Consider the following 10,162-nt stretch of genomic DNA (forward strand, 5'->3'; position numbering starts at 1 on the left):
GGGTGTTTTTTTTTTTTAATTTTTTTTTTTTTTTTTTTTTTTTTCGCGGTACGCGGGCCTCTCACTGTTGTCGCCTCTCCTGTTGTGTAGCACAGGCTCCGGATGCGCAGGCTCAGTGGCCATGGCTCACTGGCCCAGCTGCTCCGTGGCATGTGGAATCTTCCCGGACTGGGGCGTCCCCTGCATCGGCAGGCGGACTCTCAACCACTGCGCCACAAGGGAAGCCCTAGGATGGAAAAGTTTTAAAACTTTTCATCCCTCAGAATATGGTCACTCCCACCATCTCCCCACAAGCTTCGTTTCCAAGCTATCTGTAAAGTTAAAAGTTGTCTGCATGTTAGAAAGCATTGGAGGTGCTCTGTTGTACGTCCAGAGAATTATGTTCAGTGCCTCCCAGGTATCCCTACCGTGGAATCGAGAGCTAGTGAAGGTGCCCCCATATCTTGAATGAGGAATCACCCGAGTGCTTCCAGATAAGATGGACCACAGCAGGGTGGTGCCCCCATGTCTTGAATGAGGAATCACCCGAGTGCTTCCAGATAAGATGGACCACAGCAGGGCCCAGTCTGCAGGGTGGGGCCAGCACCTCTGCTGTGTTGGAGTGAGGCATTCATGCCGGTCAGGGTCGGGGCGCATGAGCAGGGGGCTTACCCACACTGTTGTACCTTTGACCAGGTGCCACTGGGATTGAAGATCGCCTGCAGGATGGAGTCCCTGAAACCATTGCTAAATTGCGTCAAGCAGGCCTGCAGATTTGGGTTCTCACCGGTGACAAACAGGAAACAGCCATTAACATCGCTTACGCCTGCAAACTGCTGGACCACGACGAGGAAGTCATCACCCTGAACGCCGAATCCCAGGTGGGTGGATGTCGGGGAGACCCTCTCTGCCTGGGCAGCCTCACACCCCACCAGCCCCAGAGCAGAGCAGGAAAGAATGCCTTCCATTTCTGGCAGCCACTGTGAGGCGGGCCTTTGCCCTCTGCTCTGTTTGCACCTGTTGTGTTTCTGGCACTCAGAACATGCTTGTCATAGTCTTGGAAGATGTGGGATTTGCTGGGATTTCTTAGGAACGCGCATCTGGGCTTTATAATGCAAAGTTCAACCTGCTTTTTCCTGAGATACTTTCCAGCCAGCAGTATCAGAGAGTGTTTTTCATGAGGTCACATGGAGCCAGGGCAGCAGTCCATTCTGCGTTGGTGTCCTCAGGATGGCATGTGTTGTCTCACGGATGCCCCAGTGGCACGTGGGTTTTCATTTGTCACATCTATTGACTGAAATCCCCATGTGTGGAGGGTGGATCTCTTCCTATAGGCCCTGGCTGGGGCTCTGATTCCTCGAGTGACCGACTCTACTTTGGAACATCTCCTCCAGCAGATGACAAAGTCTAACTTTTATGGATTGTGCTCTAGGTGTCACACTTAAGATGTGCCTAATCACAAGGATTTCTCCTTTATTTTCTTCTAAAACTTTTATAGTTTAGCATCTCAGCTTTAAACACAATCTTTTTTTGTGTAGAATTTTGTCTAAGGTGTGAGGTTTACATCAAACTGCATTTTTCTGCATTATTCAGGCACCGTTTGTGGACAGTCTTTCTTCCACTAAATTGTCTTTACACCTTTGTTGAAAATCAATTGGTCCTATTTGTGTGGGTCTATTTCTAGACTTTCTGTTCTGTTCCATTGATCTGTGTGTCTGTCCCTTCACCAATACCATGCTGTCCTGTGGGTTTTTAAATGTCTTAAAATAGGCAGTGTTTTGTTTAAAACTCCAAGTGTTTGGAGTTTTCCTATTTTCTTTCTGTTACTGATTTCTATTTGAAACCTATTTTATTGATTTCTATCCATTATTGTCATAGAATATGCTTTTTATGATTTTAATTCTTAAATATTAATTTTTTTAATGACCCAAGGTATGGTCTATCTTGGTGAATGTTCATATGCATATGAAAAGAATGTGTGTTCTGCCGTGTTGTTGGCTGGTATATCAATTAGGTCCAGTTGAGAGATGGTATGGTTCAATTTTTCTATAATAGGGGTCAGCAAACTGTGGCCTACAGGTCAAATCCAACCTACCACCTGCTTCTGTAGAGTTTTATTTGAACACAGCCTTCCCCATGTTTTTATATACAATCTTTGGCTGTTTTCATGCTATAATGGCAGTTTTGAGTAGTTGTCACAGAGACTGAATGATCTGAAAAGCCTGAAATAATTTACTCTGGCCCCAAATAGGTACTCCAGCTATTTTGATTTCTGTTTGCATGGCATACCTTGTTTGATCCTTTAGTTTTTAATCTACCTGTAGCATTACATTTGAAATGAGGTGAGGTTTTTTGTTTGTTTATGGCTTTTTTGGTAGATAGGTCATGTTTTCATATATTCAGACAGTCCCTTTCAATTGGTATGCTTAGATCATTTACATTTATTATAATTATCAATATGTTTGGATTCAAGTCTATTATCTTTTGTTTTCTTATTATTCTCTGTTTTTTATTCCTCCATTCCTTTTTCTACCTTCTTTTGGGTTATTTGAACATTTTTTAGTATTTAATTTTATTTTGTCTCTTATGTTTCGACATCACTTAGCTTTTTTAGTGTATTTTCTAGGATTACACTATGCATACTTAAGTTGTCACAGTCTACTTAGAATCAGTGGGATGAAGAAATCTTACCACTCCACGTGCCCCTTACTCTTCCCCCTAACGTTGAAAGTGTCATATATTACAACTGCATAAATTGAAATCCTCATCAGATATATTTTTTGCTTTCAATCTAAAAGCATATTTTAAAGAAATCAAGAGGAAAAGAATGGTCCATTATATTTAGTTAAAATAAATTATATTTACATAAATTATATTTACAACTTCTGTTGCTCTTCTTCCATTTCTGTTGTTTCAGGTTTCCTTGTGGCACAATTTCCCTTCTCTAGGAAGAACTTCCTTTATCTATTTTTTAGAGTAGGTCCACTGGTGGCAAATGCTCTTGCTTTTCTTCATCAGAGAATGTCTTTATTTTACTGTGGTACCTAGTGAGAAATCAACAGTCATTTGAATCATTATTACACCATAGCTAATGAATCATTTATATCTGGCTGCTTTCCAATGTTTTTCTTTGTCTGTAATTTTAAGTAGTTTCATTACGATGTGTTTGGGCATGGATTTCTTTTGATTTATAATCTGGGACTTGCTAAGATTCTTTAATCTGTGGGGTTATGTCTTTCACCAGATTTGGTAAGTTTTCAGCCATTATTTCATCAGATACTTTTCTGCACTGCACTTTCCCCTCTTCTTCTGTAAGACTGAGGACATGAATATTGGGTCTTTTGTTTTTTTCTCAAGGGTCCCACAGGTGCTCTTCAGTTTTCAATTTTTTTTTCTTGTTCAAATTGGATAATTTCTCTTGATCTGTCTTTGAGGTCACTGACTTTTTCTTCTGTTATCTCCATTCTTCTATTGAGCCCATTTAGTGGTTTTTTAAAAATAAACTTTTTATATAGAATGGTTTTAAATTTACAAAAAAATTGTGAAGATAGTACTGTTTCACCTATACATAATTTTGCCTATTATTAACATCTTTACAATTTTTAATATGGTATTGATATACAGTTACTTACTAAAATCTGTGCTATATTCAGATTGCCTTAATTTTTACCTAATGTCCTTTTTGTTTTCCAGAATCTCATTGAGGACCCACATTACATTTTCTTTAAATTAATTTATTTAATTGGCTGCTTCGGGTCTTAGTTGCAGCACACAGGCTCTCCATTGCAGCACACAGGCTTCTCTCTGGTTGTGGTGCTCGGGCTCTAGAATGTGTGGGCTCAGTAGTTGTGGCACGCAGGCTCTCTAGTTGTGGCGCGTGGGCTGTAGAGCGCACGGGCCAGTAGTTGTGGTGCACAGGCTTAGTTGCCCCACGGCATGTGGGATGTTAGTTCTCTGACCACGGATCGAACCCACGTCCCCTGCATTGGAAGGAGGATTCTTAACCACTGGACCACCACCAGGGTAGTCCCCAGGATCCACATTACATTTAGTCGTCATGTCTCCTTAGGCTCTTACTGGCTATAACAGTTTCTCAAACTTTCTTCATTTTTGATGACCTTGACAGTTTTGAGGATAGATACATTCAGGTGTTTCGTAGAATGTCTTTATATGGGAATTTGTCTGATATCTTTCTCATGATTAAAGTTATGAGTTTTGGGGAAGAAGACCACAGACAAAGGGCCATTTTCATCATTTCATCACATCATATCAAGAGTACATTCTATCAACATGACGTATCACTGTGGATGTTAATTTTTTCAGGTTTCTCCCCCATAAACTAATTCTCACACTGTCCTCTCTGGAAGGAAGTCACTGTGCACAGCTCACACTTAGAGAGTGTGGGGGTTATAATCCCCCTCCTTGAACACAGAGAAATTATGTAAATTATTTATGTAATCCAGTGATGGACACATAAGTGGAATCCAGTGAGCTTTTCATTTTCGTTAATGTGTTTTGGGTGTTCTAAAATTTTTATTTGATTCCTCTTTATATCTTCTGTTTTTTGCTGAGACTTCCTTTCTATTCATTTCTAGAATTTTTTCTTACTTCTTGGAACACTTTTATAATGGCTGCTTCAGAGTCATTGTCAGGTAATTCCAGTATGTGTGTCATCTTGACATTGGCTTCTGTTGATTGTCTTTTACCACAGGCACTGAGAATTTCCTAGCTCTTTATATGCTGATAAATTTGGAGTTATGTTGTGGGTATTTTGAATGGCACTCTGGTCATTTTAAATTTGGAGAATGTGGATTTTTTTAAGGCAGGATATCAGTCCTCTTGGGTGCAGGCTGCAGGCTCTGAACAGCCTTGGGGTGTTGATTTCAATGTCAGTCTTGTTTGGCCTTTGCCAAGCTGTTAGAATCTGTCTCACATTTTTGCCAAGCTACCCTCTCCTGACAATTTTTCCGGTACTTTGTGATTCTCTGGGACTCCCTGTGGCATGAAAGCTGGGGTTTGAGTTACCTTGATCTGCTTTGTACTTCTGCACCAACTTCCAGGGCCAAGTGGTGGCAGGACAGACAGAAAGGAGGGCAGCTGTTGCCTTGCTGTCCTGGGGCCACAGATGCTCTGATAGGAAGGAAGGACCACCTCCCGCAGAGTCCCCAGCAACAGATGGCTGTGCTACCACTGTTGTTCCTACTGCTGCCCACAGAACAAAATTGCCTGGGGCTGGGTTCAAGAGAATAGAGGAAAAAATAAATAAAAATGGGGTTTCCTCCATTTTCTCTAAGCATTGGAAGTTCTCTTTTCCACTCCTCAAGCCAGAAGTAGAGGGCTTCTAGAGCTGGAACTTTCTCTGTCCCTGCCTCAGTGCCTACGTCCAGCTTCCGTTACACCTGGGGTCCAGGTGAGGGCCTGCCAGAGTGACAGTGGAAACCTTGCAGTTCAGTGTGTTTAGAATGCCAGTCTTCTTCCACAGCCTGACAGCTGCTGTTTACTCTGAGTACTCAAAGTGGCTCTATGAATCTGTCCAGGTGCCACAGCTGCACCTGTAGGGGAGGCAGGGTGTGCTTGCTCCATCCTACCTTGTCAGTGCCTTGTGCTAGGACCAGGGCATCCATGGTATTCCTGCAATGAGGTCCCGCATTCTCTGCAAGGCCTTCCCAGTCACCACCACTCCCAGCCCCGCCTGGAAGCAAGTCTGCCCCTCCCTGTATCCAGGAGCATTTTGCACATGCTGGTCAGTGACTTGCTGTGGTCATGGGTGTGTGTGTGTGTCCCCGGCTGCCTGCCCATCACTCAGGGCCAACAGCTGCGTCTTCTTGGTCTTCTTTTCTCCAGTCTCACTCACTTTCCTCGATATCAAAGGTCCTCAGTTAAGTGCTTGTTGGACACACCTGGATTCCCACAGTGCATTGTAGGAAGCTGCTCACTAACCTGTGGGCTACTGTCCATCCATGGAGGACCAGGAACCACTTGAGTTCCCTGCAGTGTGTTCGTTCTTGGGAACACTTTTCCCTCCTATGCCTCTGTCTCCTGACCTTGCAGTTTCCCCAGGAAGTTTCCCTATTCTTTCTGGAACTCAGATACAGCTTTGGAAGGGCACTGCCAATTCAAAGCCTCAGTAATTAGGCTTTTTTTTTTAACTTTATTTTCCTGAGCTTAGGGAGACACTGATTACTCTTCTTTCAGAGCTAATCACAACAGAAGCTTTTGTTGGTACCTCACTAGGAAACAAGAAGGGCTGAGTAAGGGCCTCTGAGGACCATGAGGAAGTGCCTGGAAAGCTCCCATAGCCTAACTAGCCAGCAGCTCAGCCAGTCTGGCCAGGCCTCCCAAAGTGAAAGTGCTTTGTCCTAACCTCTACACAGTATAATGGAATCAAGTAGAGTCTTATAGGAACCCTAAACCAACTCAAATCCTTTCATGTTGAAAGTCATCCACTTCTACTGACTTCCCAGGCTCAGGAGGGCCACCTCCTGGGCAGAGCCTGCAGCCTGGGTCCCTGGAGATTCTCAGATGTGTTGTGCGGGTAGCCTGGTCTGTGATGCGGCCGAGTGACCTGCACCATCCTTTTGTGTCCATTTCAGGAGGCGTGCGCAGCCCTGCTGGACCAGTGCCTACACTATGTGCAGTCCAGGAGCCCCCACAGTGCCGCCGACAAGACCGCTGGCGGCATGAGCGTGGGCTTCTCCCCCCTCTGCCCACCCTCTGCAGCTGCCTTGTCTGGCCCTAGCCCCAGCCTTGTGATCGATGGGAGAAGTCTGGCCTATGCCCTCGAGAAAAACCTGGAGGACAAATTCCTCTTCCTTGCTAAGCAGTGCCGGTCTGTCCTTTGCTGTCGCTCGACTCCCCTGCAGAAGAGCATGGTGGTGAAGCTGGTCAGGAGCAAGCTCAAGGCCATGACTCTGGCCATAGGCAAGTATCCAGGCCGAACAGCCCCCACCTCTGCAGCTGCTTCCTGTCAAAGCATCTTGAATTTCCTGCCCCTTCTACGCTATGCCATAGGATGGGAAAACGCTTCCTTGCTCTTTTTTCTATTTATAAAATCACACCTGGTACAATGAAACAGGCAGCCTGTTCCAAATATAAAGCTTGGATTTGAAAGCCACAAAATGTACTAGCAACAGATATAGCTACATATTAGGAAGTCAGTAATTCAATGGTGGTTGAAGAAGATGGAGCTTATTACTGTCTCCTGGGCGACAGAAGACTACTGTCCAGCAGCCTCGGCCACAGTGGAGCCCAGCACACTAAGCACGACCCCAGGCCAACTTAGGAAGAAGGCCCTTTGCAGGTGCTTCTGATGGCCGTGAGCCGCCTGGAGTCCAAGGCTTCATCATGCTGCACGACCCAGGGACTCCATGGTGATCAGAATTCCCATCGCTTCTTGTCTGCTGAACTTTGTTTCAAGACAAGCATCTACCCTCCTAAGGTCTGAATAGTTGCTAAATTTTGCGTCATTTCCTTAAGGACTGTGCATCTAATGGTGGTTTTTCCTTGCAGACTGTTGGTCTGGAGAGCCTTCTCGGCTCCTCTTCTGTGCTGCACGGTGCTCACCTGTCTCCCTCAGGGGAGTGTCCCCACGTCTGATACAGGTCCAGCCTCCAGTGAGGTTCAGGGGCTTGGCAGCGCCACCTGCTGGTGAGGGGTGGGAGAGACTGCAGGTAGCCCAGGAAAAGAGATGATATGATCCCCAGGATCCCCCGATATCAAACAGTTTATTTTCCCTGCATATAGAATGCACACTGGGGTGAGAGTTGGCTCTGAAATAAAGCATCCTCATCAATCAGTAATAGTTAACTGTATTTTCTACAAAAGGTCTGTGACAGCCCCTCCTTGATGACATAGGGATTGCCGCCCTGTCCTACAGGACACCTCATCAGGATAGTTGAGGCTGGTGTTGAACCCAGTCCTTGGGGGATGGCCTTAGCATGGTCGTCATGGAGACGGCCCTGCACATCCCCAGGGCCATGGTATCTGCTAAGGGGAGTGAGTGTGTGTTCATCTGTGGCCCCTTGGTTCAGGCTGAGATAAGACAGGCAGCTCTTCTGTGGCCCCTCCTCAGGGAGGCTGTCTCAGGACCACCTTTGCCCTCATGTGCCTGGAGGGGCCTTTAGGGCTCTCTGAGCAAGTGTTGGAGGGAGAAGCTGAGGAGTCTGCAGGCTGGGTCTGCACCCTTACCGATAACTTTGCTCCTGTGTAACATGAGGACAGTGCCCCCCAGTGGGGCTGGTGTAAGACCTGAATGATAAAGCATATTTTCACTGCCTGGTCAGTGCCTGCTCAGCCACTGAATCACTGATGTGTGGCATTCATTTAGGAAAACGGAGGTAGAGCTTGGCTGGTTAGAAAGAAAAGAGAAAAACAAAATAGAAACTCAAAAGGGAAAGGGAAAGTAAGGGCCAATCAACTTTAGTTCATTTCTTTCTATGAATTAAAGCATGGATGTGACCTAGTCCTGGGCATCCAGTGGTTACTAATCCAGAGAACATCATTGTCTATGTATCTCATTTTGAATGGGACGTTCTGGAAAAAACTGCAGAGGTTATTGCTTCACAGAATTTCAATTTGACAAATATTGACTCATCACCCATGTGTTGGGTCCAGTGCAATAAAGAACAATCACAAGGGAGAGATGTCCTATAGCCATGGTCTGAGATACTCTGACTTTATGTATCTACACTTTTTGCATATTTGAAATTTGGGAGGTACTCAGTGATGTGGGCCCTTCTGCTGCCTTGTTCCAAGAACGGTCACTATCACTGAATGACAATGACTTTAAGTCTCTGCTTGCCTTTCCCTAAAGGTGTCCAGAGCTCTGACCTATACCCTGTATTCCTACACATTTTCTGTGACTGAATAAGCAGACGGTCTCCTTTATCACATGCTCAAAGAGCCCAAGGGTGGGCATAGTAGCTAATAAGTTAGCTGGACACTGGTGTACAAAAAGAGCTCCACAGTTTGTTTGGGCAGAGTTTAACCTCCTTTGTTGAGTTTAGAAAACTACTCACCTGAGTATGAATTGGAGTAGCCTTGACTGACATGTGACAAAGTCTGGAGTGGTTCAGGAAACAGCAATGAAGGTGGTGGTCATATCTCTCCCTGTGCTGGATGCCACGTGAAGGGCTCTATTGGTGTATGAGCCAGTAGCTTGGAACGTGTACTAACTGGAAAGGGACACGCTGGCCACCGCTTTTGGAAATACCTCCTGGTGTGGCTGGTGGGTGCAAGCCTCCCACTAGGCTCTTTCTGGCTGCATAACTTGGCTCCCCCGAGGCAGACTCTGCACTGCCTCTTCCTCACTCCTCCCCAGGACCCTTCACAGGACCCAGCTCACGGAGAACCCATGAAGATCCATCAAGCTGATTTGATTCTGTGCATCTCAACTCAAATGATTCTTCCTGCCCGTGCTGTTTCTAGGAGATGGAGCCAATGACGTCAGCATGATCCAGGTGGCAGATGTGGGCGTGGGACTCTCAGGCCAGGAGGGCATGCAGGTAAAGACCAAAGGGGCTGTCCTGGGTGACCAAGGCGTCCTCACACTGTGAGCTGTGCTGGCCTTCTTGTGGGCTCTGTGCTGCAGAGCTAAAGGGTTGGACTTCAGTATGACTGGTGCTCTCCTTCTGCTAAGCCAGTGGTAAGAGACCAGCTCTTCATTTTTATGAAGCCATGTGCAGTGAATGTGTCTATTAGTGTATTTCTGTGAAAAGGTGGGATGAAGCGAGGCATGGTGAGTCATCGCCTTTCTCTGGCTGTCAGTGGTTCGTCCCTCAAAGGCATTTTTTACTGCTCCTGAACATTAGTGATACCATTTGAAGAATGGACTTTGCTGTAGGACTGTTGTATCCTGGTGTCACTATAAAGATGGAGTGCAGCCATCCTTGCTCATGTGAAAATTTATTTCTGCATTTTTCATTTGCCACTGTGTTGGTTCCTGACATGTGATCCAGACGATGAACAAATGAGTTCATTAAAAATGTACTTCTTGGGCTTCCCTGGTGGCGCAGTGGTTGAGAGTCCGCCTGCCGATGCAGGGGACACGGGTTCGGGCCCCGGTCCTGGAGGATCCCACATGCCGCGGAGCGGCTGGGCCTGTGAGCCATGGCCGCTGAGCCTGCGTGTCCGGAGCCTGTGCTCCACAACGGGAGAGGCCACAACAGTGAGAGGCCTGTGTGCC

At 45.9% G+C, this 10,162-nt stretch overlaps 1 protein-coding gene across 1 annotated transcript in view; it reads left to right on the forward strand.

The window, feature by feature from the left end:
• Nucleotides 1-10,162, forward strand: part of ATP10A (ATPase phospholipid transporting 10A (putative)) — a 184,542-nt gene that overhangs the window by 163,371 nt on the left and 11,009 nt on the right. The window contains exons 13-15 of the mRNA XM_007458432.1: nucleotides 676-860; nucleotides 6,573-6,900; nucleotides 9,406-9,482. Of these exons, the coding sequence (XP_007458494.1) occupies nucleotides 676-860; nucleotides 6,573-6,900; nucleotides 9,406-9,482 (590 nt within the window). The remainder of the gene's footprint in view (nucleotides 1-675; nucleotides 861-6,572; nucleotides 6,901-9,405; nucleotides 9,483-10,162) is intronic.

The sequence above is a fragment of the Lipotes vexillifer genome, unplaced genomic scaffold (genome assembly GCF_000442215.2).
Source record: "Lipotes vexillifer unplaced genomic scaffold, Lipotes_vexillifer_v1.1 scaffold391, whole genome shotgun sequence".
Classification (NCBI taxonomy): Eukaryota; Metazoa; Chordata; class Mammalia; order Artiodactyla; family Lipotidae; genus Lipotes; species Lipotes vexillifer.